This window comes from Sapajus apella, unplaced genomic scaffold, assembly GCF_009761245.1.
Source record: "Sapajus apella isolate SASKATOON/1434 unplaced genomic scaffold, GSC_monkey_1.0 scaffold13, whole genome shotgun sequence".
NCBI classification, from domain to species: domain Eukaryota; kingdom Metazoa; phylum Chordata; class Mammalia; order Primates; family Cebidae; genus Sapajus; species Sapajus apella.
The window spans coordinates 21,582,996-21,605,041 of NW_022436953.1; the positions used below are offsets into that span (position 1 = coordinate 21,582,996).

At 35.8% G+C, this 22,046-nt stretch overlaps 1 protein-coding gene across 4 annotated transcripts in view; it reads right to left on the reverse strand.

The window, feature by feature from the left end:
- Positions 1 to 327: 327 nt before the first annotated feature.
- Positions 328 to 22,046, reverse strand: part of FAM204A (family with sequence similarity 204 member A) — a 36,462-nt gene continuing 14,743 nt past the window's right edge. For 3 of the 4 annotated variants that reach the window (XM_032281785.1, XM_032281783.1, XM_032281784.1), the window contains exons 6-8: positions 19,602 to 19,691; positions 5,622 to 5,728; positions 328 to 5,310 (exon numbers count right to left, since the gene is read on the reverse strand). In XM_032281785.1, the coding sequence (XP_032137676.1) occupies positions 5,259 to 5,310; positions 5,622 to 5,728; positions 19,602 to 19,691 (249 nt within the window). In that variant the 3' untranslated portion in view covers positions 328 to 5,258. The remainder of the gene's footprint in view (positions 5,311 to 5,621; positions 5,729 to 19,601; positions 19,692 to 22,046) is intronic. The other variant, XM_032281786.1, reaches the window with a different exon arrangement.

A 22,046-nucleotide genomic window follows, 5' to 3' on the forward strand; every position in this document is an offset into this window, starting at 1 on the left:
CAATAAGTATATACTCAGGTAACTAAAATTTTTAAGTCTAGGTTACTTCTTATATGTAGATATTTCTTTGTATTTGGCAAAGAAAAGCTCACTGATTTTCTAATAGCCCACCTGAAAATCGAGTTGTTTAAAACATGGTTTACATATATTTTCTATTAGATTGAGCTTATTCATCTTTGCATCTGTAAGAGTTAGTTTATTTGACATATAGTAGGCATTCAGCAAATGTTCCTCAGGCATTATGTAAAGAGAAATTCAAAGAAACGCAAAGCTTCATTGTTTCACTATTCCTTGTGACATTCATAATTGCTTCTAGTATGACCCGTCTTACAAATGAAAACACTTTTTATTGTCGGCAGTCATAATTGTATGCTATCCATCGAACAATAAAACCTTTATAGCTGAGACACATTCAGCCTGAAGATGAAGTGATATATTAACTTCTTGATCAAATGCCAGAACTTACAGATGAATATGAAACAGATATCAATAATTACAGCTTGTACTGTAGCTGTTGGTTTCTAAGGCTTTAAGTTCAATGAACAAGTAAAAACTGGACAGACACACCCTTCAGAAATTAGAGGTGGAAAAAGATGACCTCATTCCATTCCCGTCACATAGCAGGCCCCCTGCAGCTGTTCAGCAAGAGGCAGCCCAGGGCCCAGGAGGAGGTGTGGGCTGGAGCTGCCAGGACGGTGCCAGTGGGTAGGCATGGGGGAAACCTGGCAGGGGAGCACTTAGGAGCCGAGGCAGCTCTTGGGCACTACCCTCCCTTTCCCTTTCATTCCCTTGTATTCTGTTTCCTTGAGAAACCTGGTCTAGATATAAAAGCACATACTTAAATTCAATTTCTTAAAAATGTCATCTTGCTTGGAAAACAAACTTTACTTGAATCTAAAAATGTTACTACTAATAATAATAATAATAAAAAGATAATTATTCCTCAGCTAATTCTTAATTTTACATGCACATCTAAAAACATAATACACTGCATGGCATTTAATAACCTATCCCCCAGAAGCCTATAGCTGTGTTCCAGGGATTCAGATTAAGAAAGCTAATGTGGCAAGAAGCTACTCTGAAGCATCGCTGTATTTGAAGAAATTCTGGGAAAGTGAACAGACACCTCCAGAATACTCACAATGGAGGAGGTGGAGATACTGAAGAGACAACACACTTCACTTTAACACTAGCACAAAATGGTTCGATGCCTTTCCAAGTTTCCTCATGGCAATCTCCATCGGCCACATGCTGCCGTGTCCTTTACTGAAGGCAAGAATCGCTTCCCAGGAAGTCTACGCTGATTATAGCAGTAACACTAGGAAATGTGTGTAGGTTTTTTTTTCTTTTAAGGCAAGCAGTGTGGAGGGAGGATAAAATAATAAAGAATGCAGTTCCGCACATGTTATCAAAATCTACAGTGCCCCAACCTCAAAAATGAAAAATGGATCTTATTGTCTCAGTATCCTCCTACAAAGGCCAAGAACAAATATATATTGGTAAACTTATTCTAACACATATTCTACTTTCAAGCATAAAGTCACCCACTAACTTAAATTTGAAAACCCAGATCTCTGATTACCTCATAATAAAAATCACTTGAGATGTACTGCAGTGGGTTTGGCCTTTCACTTTTCAGAGTATTTTCAGATCTGTCACCATGCTAGAAGCCATTGATGTCACAAATACCAATCTACATTTGGTTCTGGAAAAAGATTTTCATGTACATATTTTGTCCAAATATTACTATTTGTTTCATGAAAGTCAGAGCTAAGACTTTAGTAGAGTGTAAATTTTAAGCCAATGAATAAACAGTTGGCAGGAAAAATATTAAATTGACATGCAAAGCATTTGTTGCTCTGCCAGATACTAAAAATAAAAGCAACTTCTGCCAAAATGGAAAACTTGGATTCAGTTGGTTCTGGATTAGACTAGGTTTCACTAACTTCAAAATGAGATCTGACATAACATCGCCTTGCCTCCTCACTTTGTCATCTCTTAAAAAACAATGTACAACTCTCACTTTGTATAAACAACAACCTCATACAATATGTTTTATATTTACCAAGACATACATTTCTTAAAAAGTAATGTCTTACCAAAAATGTGGACATTTTATAAATTGTATCTTCATTTTCTGAGAATTCAAACTTGCCTTATTTAAGTTATTAATAAGCTAATAGTTAAAAGATAATACTTTAGACAAAAGGTATAAAGAAAATCAGAAGATTTTAATGTGAGTTCTACATTGTGACTTATTCAGATAACATTTTATTCCTATTGTTAGCCTGCTGCTCCCTTATCTGTCAGCCTAAAAAAATAAGTGTGTTTAAAATATGGAGTTTGAGATTTATGATCAGTTGCAGAAACCTGTTTACGTACTGATTTACAGTCTTGGCTGAGGTATTTAATTCTGTCATCAGAACTAATTATAGCAAACCTAAGATTACATATTCAAACTCTCCTTTTGGTGAAAGACAGAGATCGCTCTGCTGAAAATCAGAAACATCCTCAGGGCACCCAAACAAGAATGCACTGCCAACTTCACTTCTCAGAACTGGTACTGTAAGCTCAAAATTACCATTCTTTAGTAAGTTGTTTTAGCCTAAAGTACTTAAACAGTAAATCATAGTTACATTAATGCCATACCAATGGCCTGAAACATGTTAATTTCAGTTAACAATAACTGACATTTACATTACTGATCTAACTCAGGTATTCTGGTGGTAGAAAATGCACATGCTGAAGCTTTAGGAACCAAAGTTATTACTGGGGATCCAAAAAGAATTCTTATTTTTCTGTGACTAGAATGGAGTGGACAAGTAACTACATCCTTTGAGCAGCACGTGTACTCTAGGAATAATGTTCCTATGAGTAAAATGCCTAATTCCTATTAGAAAGGATCAAATAAAACTGCTCTCAAATGACATGTCGGCAGGGCCAACCCACAACAACCTGTCCTCACACATCCTTCCCTCCAACCCCTTCTCCAGCTATACATCATGTTTTAGAGCTTTCCACAACCCATGCCCCGAAAAGAGTGATGACTTGGGAGATGTGGCTTCCCTTATTAAATGAGCCCCCACTACACTTAATTTTGCAGCAATACCTGCCTTCCACTGAGTTAAAATGTTCCCATCTACATGAGAACCCCGAGGGGGCGCTGAGGGGCCAACTGTGGGCACTGCAGGAAGCTGAAGAAGGGCTTCCATGGCTGGAGAGTCAGACCCTACAGGAGGCCACTCTGGCAAGGCCTCAGTATGGGAAGTGCAATATGCCTGCAGGGGTCACTAAATGCTCTATGGCATAGAAAGAGAGAGAGGAAAAAGAGACACAAGTCAAAGGGAAATCCCCGTATTGGGGCCCCATGTGTGAGAATATCTATACTACTCACCTGCTCAAAAATAATATTTTTAGGATTTCAGACAAAACCACTGGATTGTATAGTGAATATTTCCCCCTTAATAGATTTTTAGAGGAAAGGTTTCTACACTAAAAGTCTATATTTACCTATTAGCAGTTTGAAATGAATATTGTAGGTGAGTTTTATCTGATCGTATCTGTAAAATGGAACAAGGGATATTAAATCATAAAACAAGATTTTCCAACATTTGGTCTGGATACCGAATTAATATGACACATAGTCTTCTAAAATGTTGCTTTCTCTATGCTGGCTTTTCTCAACTAAATGAAAGTAAGATATGATTTCTTGACGCTTAAATATGAGCTAGGCATTCTTTTATTCCAGAACATAGGAAAAAAAACTTCAAATGTGCCACCATAAATTAAAAAAAAAAATGTGTTACTATTTTAAGTCTAAAAATAACAGTTATATAATTATAATCATGATTCATTTTATATGTTTCTGAATTTATATTATCAACCGAGAGAAAATTTATAGCAGACAGCCAGGAAACCTCTGACAAAGACCAAAGAGAAAAAAACCATGTTGAGTGGTTCTCTACCTCTGCCGGGCACTGAGCAGGGAGGTGCCAACGCACCCAATTCTGGTCTTGTTCGCCCACTTGTTTTATGATTTCCCTGAGCCCCTTTCCTGTTAGAATCAGGAAATGCACATCTAATGAAAACAACTTCCCATGTTACCAATCCTTTCTTTCTGCTCATTAATTCATTCAATCTTTTAAGGAGGAATGGGTAATGGGAGGAAAACCAAAACAAACCAGTTCTTAGAACGTTCAGAGTTATATTATCTGGAGTTATAATTGTCTAATACACTTACACCATTATCTAAGAACCATTTCATAATTTAAAGAATGACATGGCTAAGAAAGATACTTAGGAAGAAATTTTTAGGCATTGTTGAATTTAAGTCATCTTCCAAATACTACATTTGGCCCTTTCTTTATTGTAAGTTTATCTGAAAGTACACCAAAATTAATAACTTGCTTTTACTATACAATTCTGAAATATCAAGTCTGCCTCCAATAAAAAATCAGTAACTACTTTTATAACATTAAGGTCAAGTCATTTGTAAAGATAGTATCAACTGAGACTTTTTGGCATTTAGACTAATCCATTATAAACAATTGTCAATCTTAAAAACACAGTTCCAGTAAACATGTAGTTACACTGGGTACAGATAAGAAAATACAAGGCCGGCATGGTCGCTCATGCCTGTAATCCCAACACTTTGGGAGGCCGAGGCAGGTGGATCATATGAGGTCAGCCAGGAGACGAAGACCAGCCTAACCAACATGGCAAAACCCCATCTCTACTAAAAATACAAAAAGAAATCAGTTGGGCGTAGTGGTGTTCACTCGTAATCCCAGATACTCAGGAGGCTAAGGCATGAGACTCACTTGAACCCGTAGGCAGTGGTTGCAGTGAGCCAAGATCAAGCTACCGTACTCTAGCCTAGGTGACAGAGCGAGTGAGACTGTCTCAAAATAAGAAGAAAGTATGAGAAGCTCACTGGCTATACTAAACCAAATGAATGAAAAGCAGCAAAACTGATTTTATACTGTGGGTCCATACAAATAAACAAACAAAATCCTATCCTTTCCTTTCTATATTTTTTCTTACATTTCTTATATAAATAACAGAATGCTTCATTTTATTCACTGCAATAAGACAAAGTCCTTAGAGAAAGATTGAAAAGAGCTGATAATCAAAATCCCAAATTTTATGCTTATTTGTGTTCTAGTTCTATCAATTTTCTGACATATTTAACATAAGCAGGAAAATGTTCTCAGTAAATTGAGCATTTGAGTACAAATGTCTTGAAGCACTCTGGCAAGTTACATATATCCCATGTTGCTTTTGGTTTCCCATCTCTTCTTTGCTTCAAATCTAAAATGAAGAACATAAAAATCTCAATTTATTTTTTAAAAAAAAAAAAAAAAAAACTTTGCTGAACATGTTTACTTAGAGACCAAAGCAAAACAAAAATTTTTCACATACTCCAATGATTACAAAATAAACATTAAACAGGATGAAGAAATGCCTCCATATTTATAATCTGATAAATATTCAACAAAGACAAAAAAAAAGTAAAATGAGTAACAGTTATACACCAACTAGATCACAAAATATATTAGCAGGATTTCCACAATTTCTATGAAGTCAGAAGAACTACTACTAAAAATATTAAGTAAACTCACCCCCATGCGAGTTTCTTCTTTTTTCGGGCAGCCTGTGAATTTTCAACCTCCTTTTTGGCTTTTACAAAGTTGTGGCAGGCAACTGCTTTGGCAATTTTGACACCAAGCTAAGAATTACAAAGGAGAAAAAAAGAAAAAAAAAAAAAAGTGAAAATAAATATTCCAGCTAATACAATAATTATATTTATATAAACAATTGAGAACTTGTGGATAAGAAAGCCATGTCTAGAAATCAGAAATTCTACATTCATCCCCCTCAAACAAAGTATAATGAATACATAGATATGACCCGTATCTCCCTTGACTACCAATAGACCCTTTACCCTAGTTATACTAGTCTCCTGGATGGAAATCCTTCTCAAACTGAGGCCCCTCGAGGGTCCACAAAGGTAGTAATGAGGATCTTCAAGCTATTTCAGCATTGCAGCAGGCTGAACAGGAATTTACCCCTGATAAGGCTGCAGACACTGACAGAGACATCAAGTTTCTTTGCTCTGGGCTAGAATTACAGCAACTCAGTATGGTCACACCAGTTATCTCATCCTGATCAGAAGCTCTGATTGGCAGTCACAGATGTGATTAATAAAACATGGGAAAGCTAATTACTACTTCATAAATGCATTGGTATGATGGGCAACAGCTTTCAATTCACTGATAGAAGAAAGAATATCGGGGGTGCTAAGGTGAAAAGGCTGGGCACCAGGACCACAGTACTTAAGTGTCCACTGTGCAGGGCCCTCTATGTGTGCCCCCTTACACACATCTGCCAGTCCTGTAAGGTCCATTCACAGTGAAATCCCCTCATCCCAGAAGTCTTCTTCAACTCAACCTAAAACAGGCCTTGTTTCTGTATTTCTCCAGCCATTCAGTATACAGTTATACACTCTGCTCTACAAAGCTCTCTGGCTGCAGAGCTGTTCCCCAGCAAGTATCTCTAAGATAAGCATGATGACATCTTCTACTTTTAGTGTGCTCTTATTTTTAAAATGTCCACCAATGAGGATGCCTCAAGAGTATCCATTAAGAACCCAGGTTAAACAACAAAAACTAAGTACCTCTTTTGGTGTTTCTTGCCTTTTCTATCCCTTGTACTCAATCTGATGCATATTAGTGGACATGTGAAAAAGAAGAAATGACCTAGAAGCCACTCTAAAGTCAACAGATTAAAGCCTAAGTCCTAGGGACCTGCTTGCCAATAGTAAGGCATGGCAGGAGGTTAAGAGCACATGTGTCAGGAAAGAAACAAACTTAGAAGAGCAAAGTGTGGCATGCTTGACATGTCTTTCAGCTTCCTTTAGGATGAAATCGACAAGTAGTAATCAAGGACTGTGTGGAGTTTATAAATGAGAGCAAAAATAGATTTGATTTTTCAGTAAAGAATATATATAAAGAACATAAATGGATGAAAGCTAATAATTGAACTACAGTGCCAAATTGGTCAACATCAACAGGAAAGGTGATGAAGAAAGGATGATTCATTTTAAAGCAGACCAGCCTCAGTGTCTTCTCAAAACTCAAACCCATATTTAGCAGCAATACTGTTGTGCTCCTCTTTTAAAAGGGAAACATGCATTCAACAAATTTTATGAAGGCATACATGCATAATTTTCCAGGCACTGTTCTAGGTGCTGGAGATACAGCATTGAACAAAAAAGGCTGTTTTCAAACCGTGAGGCTGGGGAAAAGGAGTTGGCAGTTACATCTGACTGTTCAGTGCTGGCTTTGTTCTTTTGGTTCTTTTCAGTTCTTTATTGTAGAAAAGTTCACATAAGTCAACCAAATAAAAAAGGTTAAGAATCAAAAGGCTGTATCGTCATCATCCCAGGGGAAAATGAAACTCTGGAAGGAAGCTGTGGCATAATTTATCATTAAGATGAAATTTCTATCCACTGAAAAACTATCCACTTGTTATACATGTAAAAAAAAATCAAGTTAACACCTGTCAACTAGTAAGGCTAGTCAATCTTACAGTATCCAACAGATCCCCAAATCTCACTAACTAACTTTTATTTCTTGTTTCACCTTAAGTCCCTGTGGATGGGCAGGGCTTTCCTCTAACTTATGATGCCAGTATCTCAACATGTGGCTTTCAGGATTATTATGGTGGAACAAGAGCTGGAGGGCCTCACAATGGCTCTCTGATGCTTTAGTTCAGTAGTGACACAAATCATTTCTGCTCACAGCCCACTGGTCAGAACTACTCACATGGCTCCAACTAAATACAAGGGGGCTGGGAAATGTGGAGGTACAGCAGGCTATGAAGGGAGCAGTAAATATACCTAATAAACTATCATCTGCTGTTAAGTCATAGCTGGCTACTTGTGTTTAAGATACATATAGGTCTCTCCACATTCAAGTGCACAATTTAGTCTCTTTCCTGTTCCCCACTGCCAAAAGGTAAAACAGAAAAATCCACATTTCTCCATTAACTCCATTCCTATGTGTTCCATCAAATGCAAATTCAGTTTTGCCAAAACCACCCACCAAAAATGGCCCACTCAGCTAGGTTACCTTAATTTAAACTGAGACTATACTGTGAGTAAGAAACAAAAATGATCTGAACCATATTTACCATGTACTAGTAACAATGTGAGAAAATTATTTTCTAAAACTGTTGTCAATTAAGACATAGCTTACATTTTTCTCACTGGAATTTCCCAACATGGCTGTCCTAAAGAAGCCAAAGAGCAGCTCCCTATGACTGGGCATGCCGTCATTTGACTTCAATAGACTCTTCACCTTGACATGGTCATGTACTCTTAAGAATGTAAAAGTTTTTAGCGCTCTAGCAATGCTAAGGCCAAATCCAGCACAACCAGCATCACAGTAAAGATTTAGAGTACATGTTCCTTAATACAGCATATGCTTGTTAAAAAGAATTCATTAGAACATATTAAACAGCTATTTACATGAGAGGGCTCCATCATTTTGTGAACTTAATAACTATAATAAACGACTAGGTACATAGGCCAACACTTTCAAACAGACCTGATCCTATAAAAGGTATATTTTCTAACTGTATTTTACCTTGGCTTAGGTTAAATAAAATGTTCTTCAGCTGATAAAACACTAAACAAACCTGGTCTGTGTATTTTCTACAGAAAGAAATCTTTTAGCTTGTAATGACGATGAAGACTCATAGTCTTTTTGTGTCCTTTGTATAATTAAAATGAATGTGTCTCACTTATTTCTGTGGAGAAAAAAAATACCTGAAAATATCAAAGGATAATAAGACCTTCTAAGAAAGCGGCAATTGAGAGGAAACACAGTTTCCCAGTCAAGACGACTAACCTTGACTGGTTCCAGAATAAAAAAGAATATCATGCTGAGTTGCAGTATTACAAACAAATAAAAAGGCCGACAAGAATCTCCCTTTCCCTTCTATAAAAAGAAAAATGCATCTTCATGCCCAACGTAAACATCACAAAAGCTTGGTCAATGGTTTTATATTTAAAAAATTGTTTTGGGTCATCAGATAACTATAGCAACACAATATGGAAATAAATTTTATTAAATGAATAAAAATATATACAAAATTTCTTGTATGTATAGCCAAAGTATCAGCATTTTCCATATAGAACATCCAATATTTTGCTGCATTTTAATTAAGGTGTCTAAACATTATCACAAAGAACTGCAAATTGGTCAGAGCATGCAGTAAGGAAAATTAAGCTCTAAAGGCTTTTTATCACCATATTTCAGGAACCAAGGGTGTAAAATGTTCTAATTTGGGATATATTAAAAGCCATAAAAGGTCTTTCAAAAAGATTAATGGTACTTTGCTTGGATTTAAGATAAGGGCTTTAGCTGGTTGGAAAAGCAGGGCCCTGGCTGGACCCTTGAGGCATTCATCTTTACAGCCACTTGGAAGATTTGTAAAAGCGTCTGCATAACCTCAAGCAAATGCACGGCGACATTTTTTTAACTCCTTTCAATTTTACAGGTTTAGCGTGCGTAAATCATATTGGGTTGTAAAATAGATATAATGGCACATCCTTGTAACAGTACAGATTTTTAAAAAACAAAAACTTCAAAATAAAGTTAGTTTTTCTTGCAAAAGCTTGTCATTATAAAGTTTGCTGATAATCATTTGAAGCATCTGATTCAAACAGCTTACTCTAGCATAACTGTAAATTTCTTATCCATCTCAGAATATATTTTACTCTCTCAAAATTACTAGCTTGTTACAGATTTATAAAGTTTTCCTCCCTTTTGGACACTTTCAAGGCACTTATTTAAAAATACCAATTATCATACTTTAACTTTTTATGGAATAATAGGTCTCTATGAAAAATATTTATGCCATTCTCTTTTGTTCTTTAATTAAATGAAAACAGATGTTTTCTGAAGTAAAGCGGAACCATTACTGGAGTACTTAAAGTGTTAAGGTCTTTAATTTTTATATCAGTTTGGTCGACAATTCTTGATTGTCTTTACTCAAGCTCAACATTAATGTCAAGCAAGTTACCTAGGAGACGAAAGAGATCAAAGAGACAAAAACCCCTCCAATGTCTGATTAATCAAGCCTGCAAACAGCTTATTTCTTTTAGCCTGCATGCAAGTATGAAAATGAGATTCTGGGAGCCGAACATTGTGCAGATTTGTTCATTCTTATCAGAACAAAGCCAGCGGCAGCTTATTTCATGGATCATTGGCACTGTCATCAGTGCTACACAGAACGGGTGACAGCTCCTCATTTTGAGGCTTGAACAAAATTAGCAAAAAGTCGGCACAAATTAGCCTCTCATCTTTTTAGTAATATGACATTATTCATTTACTTTTTATCCAATTTTTAATTTTTTCCTTGTCAGCTATCCCTTTCTAGTGTCTCTTGCAAGGCATCATAAAATGCCTTCCAAAAAACAAGCAAGGAAATAGCCAAACTTGAAATAACATACAAAGTTCAAGAAGCAAATAAGAAAAAGCACTTCCAATGACTGATAATACTGTGTTTTTAAAAAATAACTTTTGAAACTCTGTACTAATATTGATTTTAAAGAAACAGTTCAGAATGCCATGCAGTGAAGGAGTTTTAAGAAATTGGTGGTATATTTCAACAAAGAATATAATGTGACTAATGTGTTTCACTCAAACCACAATTTAATATGGTATATGCTATAGTAAATTCAAGATATCCACATCTGAACTGGTACCTTTCCCTCCAAGATCACACCTGAGATGCCAAAGCTCTGGTGACAGCAAATAAGCTAGGCCACATCCAGTCACTGAACTCCTACTTGAAATCAAATCATTTTCTCTGTTCTAAGAAATAACCTAATTTCACTGTCATCTTAAAACATGCATGCACAGTTTGTATATGTTTGCATGTTTGTGTACTACATATAGCTATACATATGTACAACTGTATACACATCCATCATTTATTTTTATACCTACAACTTCCTGTCACTTTATTTCAAAGCATAACTCAATAAATTGTTTTTAAAACACAAATATATATCTTTTATCATATATGTATGTATGCACATATCTCATTCATGTGCCTGTGTATATATGCATATATGATTCATATACTCAACTTTGATTTCACAGTGAAATTATTTACATAACACCTGTTTTAATGATAACTATTAAGGCTTCAAATTATATGTAGATTACATTATTCCAAAGGAGGGAGAAAAAGATCTTCTACTGTTGAAATTACTCCTGGATACAGACATGTATATTCAAGCAACTTATGCCATTCATAAAGGAAAAAAGCATTAAAAAAAATTAACCATAAGCTGTTAGATGCTTTACACAGCCCCCATAAGACAGTTTTTTTTTTTTTAAGAACTGTAGTACTGTTTTCAGCAATTTCTTTATCTCTGTTCTTCTAAGTAAGAAAGCCTATTAACAAGCTTTGAACTTAAAATCACATTTACAATAATGTGCCATCAACAGTTTTATAAGCTAATTAGAAAAAGATTAATTAATGACTGGCTGCTAATAAAATGGCAATCATGAAGAAAGAAACCAAGGGTGCTAAGCTTCAACTACCACCAATTAAGAGCTAATTACAAACAAATTATATATGTGTTTTGCTGTGGGCTTTAATTTACTAAAATGGTTTTAATTAAAAGAGAAAACATGCTGATTAATTGAACTGCAGAAAAAATCTACAGTGTAAACTGTGCTTTGTCTGTCTCTTTAATTAGACTTGTAACATCTGAAATCTTTTTTAAGGTTAGTTAAAAGCACAGATAAACATAATTAAAAGAGAGCATAAGGAACGGCATTCGAGGTGATCACCCAATCACACCCCAAAGGTTAAAAGAAAACATCTTCAATGTAATGAGATCTGAATAAGCACACCTAAAAACCTGAGAGAAAAAAACAATCACTGAACACCAGTCTTATTTTTCTGATGTTAAAATGCTGCAACGTCACAGCTGTGCACAATTTTGTATGGGAACAAACATATCTTTAAACTAGGTGTGAAGAAATTCATTCAGGCCCTCCCTAACTTGGGAAGACATAGCTTCTTTTCCATACATTGTGCTAATTGTTGATCCACATGTAATAACTGAATTGCTTGTAAGAACTAAGGAGAACCAGGCTTCGAAGAATTAAAATAGCTCTTTAAAAGCCCCCCAGATAATGTGCATAATACAAAATAATACATGGAGGAACTTTTAAATTAAAAAGCACTGAAAGATGACCAAAGTTAATGAAACAGTCAGTTCAAGATGATCCTCAACAGACACACATACCTTTTCCAAAGGCAGAGTTCCCACCTTCCCTAGGTGGTGAATTAGCTGCTGACCAACATAAGCCTTTTTGGTGAGAGGCTTTTTCCCTCCCCAGTCTCCTGTATTCTTTCTCATCGCTAATTAGTGAAATATACCAAAAAGGAAACAGTCTCTTAAACTCTACCACTTTACTGGAAAGAGTAATAATAAACAAACAAGCAAACAAAAGAAAAAGTAAGGGGCAGAAGGCACAGTAATAAAATCTGAGAGAGAGACAAAAAATATATTTTGCCAGAGAGTGCAGACATTAGATGACTCTATGAAACAATCATTTAAACAAAAAACAACCATTTGCTTTTACGGCAAAACCTAGATTATATTCGTCACACACATCCCTAATAGCAATGAAATAACCTCCTTTCCATAAAAATAATGGAGATACTAAATTTAAACCCTTAAAATACATATAAATAATACTTAATGCATTTTTTACTATGTTTACTCAGACTTCAGTGGCGAGAAATCACAATTAAGACAACAGAAAAGACCTGCAACCTTTCAGCAGGGTCACAGGTTCCAGTGATACATTTTTATAACAGCTAATTGGAATATACTGCTCAGCTGTCTATCTGAACAAACGGTTTTACCTTAGAAAGACGGTTGTCAAGACATTTCTACGCAAAGAAAAATATTCACAAAAATAGAAAACAATTTTGTTTTCTGGATTGCAGAATACAGATCTGCTTCACTATATAATACTGTCTTTCAATTCAGATATTTTTTTGATGCAAACATAATGGCACTGACTAGAAGTAAATTTAAACTTCAGTTTGAGAGCATCTCTAGCGCAAAATTTAAACAAATGTTTTGAACTTCAGCTATGATAACACTCCAGGTACTCTGATCAAAACTGCATTATTTGGGAAAGGTGTTTTTTTTTTTTTTTCCCCAGGGGGAGGGGACTTCAAGTTCCATTTCCATCTCCATCAAGACAATAGCACTTACATCTACATAAAACTAATAACTGAAATGAAAAAAAAGAATTGATGTGGAACCCTCTTAAGGAAACCAAAAGCTAACAATAAACTGACTGGAAAAGTCCTGAATACTTGAGCAAGTGCTACAGCATCCACAGCATTTTTCAGAAAGGACTACTTCTCAGATGTTAACATAAAATGAAAAATCTGTCTCCTCAAATGTACATACAGAATCCTCTTCAAGGAGATGCCCTCAGATGTTCTAGGCAACTGCTCGACAGAGCTTAGGCTATAAATTAACAGCCTACCCAAATTTAGAAAGCATTTAATTCACTTAGTTATAAAATACAATTCAATTCAAACTTTTTTTAATAGCCATTCCTACTTCTTGAAGTACTGACAAACTATTACTACTTCAACATTATTAGCTTTACCTGTATTTTGAAATCCAAAAATGTAAGCAGTCTGCTTCATTTAAGCACTCTATTTCACTTATAATAACTTTTATTAAAATAAAATTTAGTGAATTTTATTAGTAAAATTTTTGATTAAATCTGCTTCCTTGGTTAAATCTAGGATTTAGCATTTAATATTAAAATATTTGTTTCTACTGTTTTCTATAAATTGGTATGATTTAGATTTTAACAAACAATGTATAAAAAAAGAAAGTACAAAAGCGTAGCATTTTCAAGGATCACTATCAATGAATGGAATGTACATCCAACCAAGTCTGAGTTTAACAAGCCACAAATATACTCAAATACTTGAATATGTATTTTATTCACACACATACACATACACACACTTCGAATTAGAACAATTTCATCAGTATGACACAAACCCAAGTATATGTTTCTACTTCATCTCTCCTCCAAGACTATTAACAAAGTATTTAACCATCAGGAGGGACAGTCTCCAAAAAACCACATTACATGGCAAAACCAAAGATGACGGCAAAATCTAGGCTTCAAACACGTGAACGTGACTGAGTCATTCCCCCTAAACTAGAATCTATACATCTTAATGTCATCATTAATTTAAGGGGACATGATTCTGGAAAATTATGTTCTTGCTGTATCACAACGGGAACACACTAACAGTCTTATTTTGGCACATCTTTTTTTTTTTTTTTTTTTTTTTAAAGAACTGTTTTCAAGGCCTATTCTCAGACATGGTTCTACTTTTGGCTGCATTTTTCTCAATACTGATGCTGCCCCATTGGTTTCATAGGCTTATAAATGTTAAACATCAAAAATTAGTTTCACTTATTATGGTTGAAAAAGGCTTTAAGAACTCTGGGATCTGTGCCTCTGAGCAAAGGCTTTATCAGCAGGTCCCAGTCACTGCCGCTTGAAAAAAGAAAACGGTACTGATGAAAAACCAATATACCTGATTTCCAAAAGGACACCTACCACGCACATATACATTTAATTCATAAAGGGCTTCTGCCCCTAAACTCACACTTAGTTCTCAAAATCCCCTCTCTCATATCCACGGTGATTGGTACCAAGGAGATAAATATGTAAAATTAAATCTTAAACTAAACTATTCATTCAAAAATTCCATCTTGATTATTCTTCACGGGTGCTTAATGAAAGTAACATCAGTATCTTTCCAATGCCTGTGTCTGAACAGCAAACATTTTCCAGATGTTTTTCCACTTATACAGGGCAAGGAACAGGGCCCAAATTATTTTTCTTTTAATCAGAATGCTATAATCCCACATCAAATAAATTTATTTTACCAGAACAAAGCATTGTGTTTGTATGAACATAAAAAGAACACTGAGAAAAACATTTACTATCCTCACAAGTGCTGAAAATCTCATGTATTTCTGAACCAATATCATTTGTCATAAAGTGTGACAGGAAATAGCCCTTAAGAAATGGAAAACATCTAGTCAGTATCATACAATTCCCATTTCTGAAACTGCAGTATGACAAAGCAAAAGAAAAAAACCCAGAATCTTAATATCCTCAAAGGAAACTCACATTTCTGAAACCTCTAATGCACTAGTTCTACATGTTTTGACAAACAGCTTCAAACTACACACAGAAAGGAAAGCTTGTAGTGAATATTAGCAAAATAGACAAGGACAGAGTTCATATGCAACCACTGGTGGGCAGAATGTCACATAGTGACCCCACACCAGCCTAGTGCATCATTTAGGAAAACTTTATCCAAGTCAGATTGACTGAGAGATTTAACAAAAACACATAAAAGATTCTAAAATCCAATAGCTGACATAAGCCAAGTTTTAGATTTAGTTTGCCACAATGAGATCACATTTTAAAGATCAAAAGTCATTTCACAGTCACCATAATAAAAATTGTCACAGGCAAAACAATCAGCAGTGGATGCTAAAACAAGTGGGAGAAAACATTATGAGAAAGAGAACATTTACACAGTCTCAGATTATCTCCTAACTCCCCAAAAGGCACTTATTTATTCCAAAGGAAGAAACAATCATATCACAGTGGAGAAATCTGGAGACACTACCTGAAGTAGTTAATCAAAGTAACACCATCAGTAAAGGTACAAATAGACAGCATGAGTCTCTGAATAACTTACATTGAGAAACACACATTACTCCTGTGATTTTCCTGTCAAAAATGCATAACCTAAAATTAATCATTAGGAAACAGCAGACAAATCAAAATTCTAAGGGACATGCTACAAGGCAACCAGCCTCTTCCGAAATATTAAGGTACTGAGAAACAAAGAAAGACTGAAGAACCATCTCAAATTAAAGAAAACTAAAGAAACATGATGACAAAATGCAAAGTCATTGACCAGGAAAAAGTTTCTTTTGCTATAAAGGGAATTAGTGAGACAACTGGCAAATTTGAATAAAGTATGTCAAATTAGAAAACATGAAGGCAAATGTTATAAAATATTAGCATTTCCGGTATCTGAGTAAAACGTAAATAGGAACTCTTTTAACAATTTCCCAACTTTTTGAAAGTCTGAAATAATTTCAAAATACAAAGGGTATTGTTTTTCTAAGTAAAATGTGTTCAACTCAAAACTTCAGTTAGTAAAAACTTTTATTAACTCTACTAAAAGTAACATAGAATCTGTAGTAAAACAAATGCTTCTCTGTGAATTCCTCTTGTTTCAGATGGGGGTACTAATAAGCAGAAAAAGAAAAAGATGGGCAGTTGTGCATGGATCACATGGAGTTCACATTTTAACCCTGAAGACTAGGCTTTGCCTTCCCTTTTATTCCTTTACTAAGGCAAAATCTGAGGAAACTGACTGACCTGGGGGATTCTGCTGGTCAGTCAGTCACTTGCTACTTGGAAGAGGTCATATAATACACAACTCTGGGATCTTCCAAAAGGAAGACTGGACAAGCAATGGCAATAGGACACCAGCTTGTTGAGTCCTATGATCCCGAAGAGACAAAAATCCATACCGTTTGTAAGAATAGTGCAGCCACACTCTACGACCCTGCTGGTTTTTCTTGTGTGCCTGTCTTAAGCTTTATTCAGAACTATCTCAGCCACCAGAGTAGCCAGCATCTGACAGCAACTGGTAACATATTTCCAGAATTGTTAAAGGGATTCTAGAGACACTTGTTCAACATATGACAGGACATGGACTACTTTATCACCACCAGCAATGCCTAACTATCAGTTCTCTAGAAGGTATTGTTCCTGATCCAAATGAAGTAGATATTCGGACTAGACTGCCACCAGCTTCTGCATCCCAAGGGACTGGTTACTGCTGCCTTGTGTGCCTTTCAGTTCCTGAAAGCTCCCTTAAATCTTGAGCCACTCCTCACTATACTCCAGCCTTAGAGTCTTGAAAGGTATCTAAGCACTGGAGTCTCTTCCGACCCCACAGGCACTGTCTGTCCCTCCCCACCATTCCCTGACGTTTTCATGGTCAACTCTCCAAAATTTGGAGATTAGATATACTACTGGTAGAATTTTGCTATGCTTTCAAGTATAATTACTTGAAAGTATATACTATACTTGAAAATAACTATACTTCCAAGCTGGCCAAGAAATGAAGCCACTATTTCTAAAAGCCTTCCTATGGAAATAAAAATTCCAAGTGCCACAAGAGTCTACTTACTAACAAACAAAAGACATTATGTTTGTTGAATAGAATTTTAAAGATGATTTTCAGCACAGAGCTCATCAGAGGGAGGACTCCTACTTTATTCATATTGAAGAAGCCACTGTAATAACAATACTGAAACCCTACTGAGATTGTGGCATTATTCAACACACTTTATTAAAATGAGATATCTGAACATTTCTATTCTAAAATAGATTAATAAAATGCTGTGATACACAATGAAAGCTATACTCAATGAGTCAAAATATGGCTGCCTTAGAGATGAAACAGAGCAATGGTCAAACTCCAAGCACAAGAACTTACAAGATGGGAAGGGGAGAATTCTATCTTATAAGAAAAAAATCAACATTAAAAATACTTTATTATCTAGCAATTTCACTTCTGGGTGCATACCCAAAAGAACCGAAAGCAGGCATTCAAACAGATATTTGTACACCAATATTCGTAACAGCATTACTCATAATGGTCAAAGGTAGAAGTAACCCAAGTGTCCACTAAAAGATGAATACATAAACAAAATACAATACAAACCCAGAATGTAACAAGGACATACAAAAGAGTATTATTCAGCCTTGCAAAGGAAAGCAATTCTGACATGCTGCAATGTGGAGTAAATTTGAGGACAATGTAAGTGAAATATGCCAAACAAAAATGCACAAATATTAAATAATTCCACTTATAGGAGATACCCTTAGCATTCAAATTCATGGAGACAGAACAGTAGCTGTCAAAGGCTGGGTGGAGGTGAGAATGGGTACAGAGTTTAATGGGTACAGAGTTTCAGGTCTGCAAGACAAAAAGTTTTGGAGAAGGAGGGTGGTGATGGTCGCACAATGTGAATGTACTTAAATGCAACTGAACTGCACAGTTAAAAACAATTAAGATGGTAAATTTTATGTTATGTAAATTTTACAATTAAAAAATACCTTATATAAAATGTCAGCTTATTTTCTGAAAGGCCATATAACTCCCATTTATGTTAATTCTTGCCTATTTCCCTAACTGAAGTCCATGGCTTTATAATTTCCTTTATATTAGTCATTAATATATATTCTTTCTCTCTCTCTCTCTCTCTCTCTCACACACACACACACACACACACACACACACACACACACTACACAGAAGTATTTAATGTAACAAATGTTTTAAAAGGTTTAAAGAAAAAGAGACAATTTCTGAATCCCCTTTCTGAACTTGTTTTTTCCCTAGGCCAAAATAAAAAATTCGCAACATACCTAAGGCCTGCAGCCAAAAAGAAAAAGACAAAACGAAAAATGCAAAAATCACAACAAACATCCATCCACAGTAGATATTTTTACATAAGATCTAATATTAAAAGAGTACAACAGTATTTCCATAGAATAATTTGCTGAAATCACAAATTTATCTCTGGTCTCAGTTTAGGATAAAAAGTCCACATACAAGTCAGAATAGTGAGTGTGGCCAGTAATTTACCTAGATAACCCATGATGCTCTCTATGTAACTAAACACTATGTAGTAGTTAAAGTCTGAGGTGAAGGAGGGAAGGACCAAGGCACTAAAAAAGGCTATGGTAGAGATTTTTTCCTAGGAAGGAAAAAAAGGAATTATAAAACACCACCACCAACAAAACACATGCAATTTAAACTCTTTAATCTATACTGACATTAATTCTCAACTAGGGGAATTTGCCCACACCCACCTCCAGGAGTGTAAGTCAGAATCTTCTTGTGGCCTTCTGTACTTGGAAAAAGAATATCCAATGTATCTATTGGTTTTATACTATAGAAAACAAAATGACCAAAATTCTTTAGGGCTGAGGGGAATGTGCTGAGCGAACAGTAAGAAAGTGTTTTACCAAGGGTTAAGAAAATGTTGAGGGGTGTGACCTTAGAATATACAGTTGCCCTCAGAGTTCAAATGAGTTAAAGATGCAAATGGAAAAGCAAGCTAGCCTTTTAATCATACCTGAAACAAACCTCTCTGATCTAGGTAAAATCTAAGGTTCAATATCAATCATGGATTATTTCTAGCAAGAGTTTTAGACTAGAATAATTTTAAAACATTAAAGACAAAATAAAACCTAGCATTTCAAAATGACAGAATGAGAGAGAAAAAAATGGACAAAAAGGAAAATCATAGATGAAATATTTTAATCCTCATTAATGATCATAAAAAGAATATACATTCATTTTAGACAATTTGAAAATACAGAAAATGTGTACCCAATTTGACTCACCTCTCGAGTAGCTAGGTGGTTGCTAAGTTCCTCAGCCTTCTCAATATTCCACTCATCCACAGCCTGGTCTATCCTCTTTTCAAGGCCTGACTAGAAAGAAAAGAAACCTAAAAATTAAGGGCAGGAAGGAAAGGCAAACATTTGCTAGCCAATACTATACCACAGGACTACACTGAATGTGTTACATATGTAGACCATTTAATTCTCACAATAACACCAGAAAGTAGCTGTTACCATTCCCATCGGTACCAGAAGGCTGAGACAATAAATGGCTTACCTGAGGTCATATAACTTCTTGGACTAATAAAAATAAGTGACAAATCCAGATTTTTGTGAATCTAAAGCCTACATTTTCCCTTAATAACAACAATAATGTTAACAATAACAATAGGTAAAAATTACAGAGTGTTTATTACGTGGCAGATTCTGGGCTTGGTACTGTAAGGAAGCTCATTTAGGCCGGGTGCGGTGGCTCATGCTTGTAATCCCAGCCCTTTGGGAGGCCAAGGCAGGCGGATCATGAGGTCAGGAGATCGAGACCATCCTGGCCAACATGGTGAAACCCCATATCTACTAAAAATACAAAAATTAGCTGGGTGTGGTGGTATGCAGCTGTAATCCCAGCTACTTGGGAGGCTGAGGCAGAAGAATTGTTTGAACCCAGAAGGCAGACATCAGTGAGCCAAGATCACGCCACTGCACTCCAGCCTGGCAATAGAACAAAACTCCATCTCAAAAAGCAAAAAAGAAAAGAAGAGAAAAGAAAAAAAGCTTATTTAATTCTTATAACAATTCCATGAATAATAATGCTATCCTGTTTTAAAGATGAGGAAATAGAGCCTGAGACTCCTGAACTTGGCCAAAGCCAGAGTCCGTAAGTGGTAAAGCCATCACATGAATTCAGGTTTGCTCAGAGCCTACATTCTCAACCAAAAGTTTCTTCTGTCTCTTTCCTTATTGCCCATTCCTATAGGTCAAGATTTTCAATCAATAGCCCTCCATAGTGTTTGACTATGACCACTAGGCTGAATATTAAACAGCAGAGGAAAATTACACATAAGAATGATTTTCTTACGGATATGTTTTTATTTACTAAAGATACTTCAGGAAATCTTAATTTTCCTAAGATTACTAAACAGACTAGGATAGAATGCATCACACATTTATAAAAAGATGCTTGGACTTAAATAACCGGAGCTCTGGCTTGTGAAAATAGTTACTTTAGATAATAAAAAACTTAAAATATGGTCTAATATATGCTTCTTAGAAGCAAATTTTATCCCAACAATGGCTTATCTAGTAGATACTTTAACCTCCACATTCACAGTTAATACTCTACCTCTTACAGACTTCTTCCTTATTTAATAACGGAATGTCTCCTCCATCAGCATATTGCTTGATCATGCCAGTCAACTGAGAGAAATTTTGTTCCTGTATAGACTTTGCTGAGATATAAAAAATAACCACAACATAATTTACCTAAAAAGATTACAGAAACAAAGACCAGTGAGGTTGTCACTGATGTCTGTTGCTAAGAGAAGACTATTCCTTCTCACAGTTCCCACCTAAGCAGTCCATACCTGCAAGGCCAAGAGGCTTTTCTGCTTGCTTTCCTGTGTAGCTGGAGCCCATTCAACAGCACTTCATGGTCTTTGACCTGAGACCATATGGATTTAATGCCCACCTCCCATTCTTGTCTTGTGATCATCTACCAGTCTCCAGAAACATCCCTTTCTTCCATTTCTGCAGAACTATTCTCCTGATGGTCCAAATAACACCCTGAGACTTCTAACTTCACATACTTCACAAATCTATACTCTAGGCCAGTGCTACTTCAGCCATGGCCTGTGTACCAGGTCTGGTCTGTGCACAGTGCCAATCTATGAATTGTTTATGTTGGTCCATGTAAATATAAGCAGCTTGTGTCAGAATATAAATCAGCTTCACGACTAAACACAGTTTTGTAGTTGCTAAGCATGCTGACACACACCTATAGTCCCAGAGCTACTAGGGAGGCTGAGACAAGAGGATCATTTGAGCCTAAGAGTCTGAGGCTGCAGTAGGCTCTAATCAATAAATGCAGTTTAACCTGGGTGACAGAGCAAGACCCCATCTATTAAAAACAACAACAAAACAGTTTTGTCTAGATGAGTTTTGCTGGGGGTAATGGGGGACAAGAATTTCTCCATGAGGAAAGTAGTACACTGAGTTACATTCAGGCACACACTCCTTATCTCTCTGTACATCAGTATACTTTGGTAAGATTGCTGTATGTCATGTTACAGACATGACCTGCAAGTTCAACCAAAACTTTGTAATCTAGCATTCTACTCCCTGAATACAATCCTTCCACTCATCCTGTCTTTCTACCCAATCAATCTGCTTTGTCTTCACTGGAACCTCATTCCCTGGCACAGTGCTTCAGTCCCTTCCCGGATCCTCTTC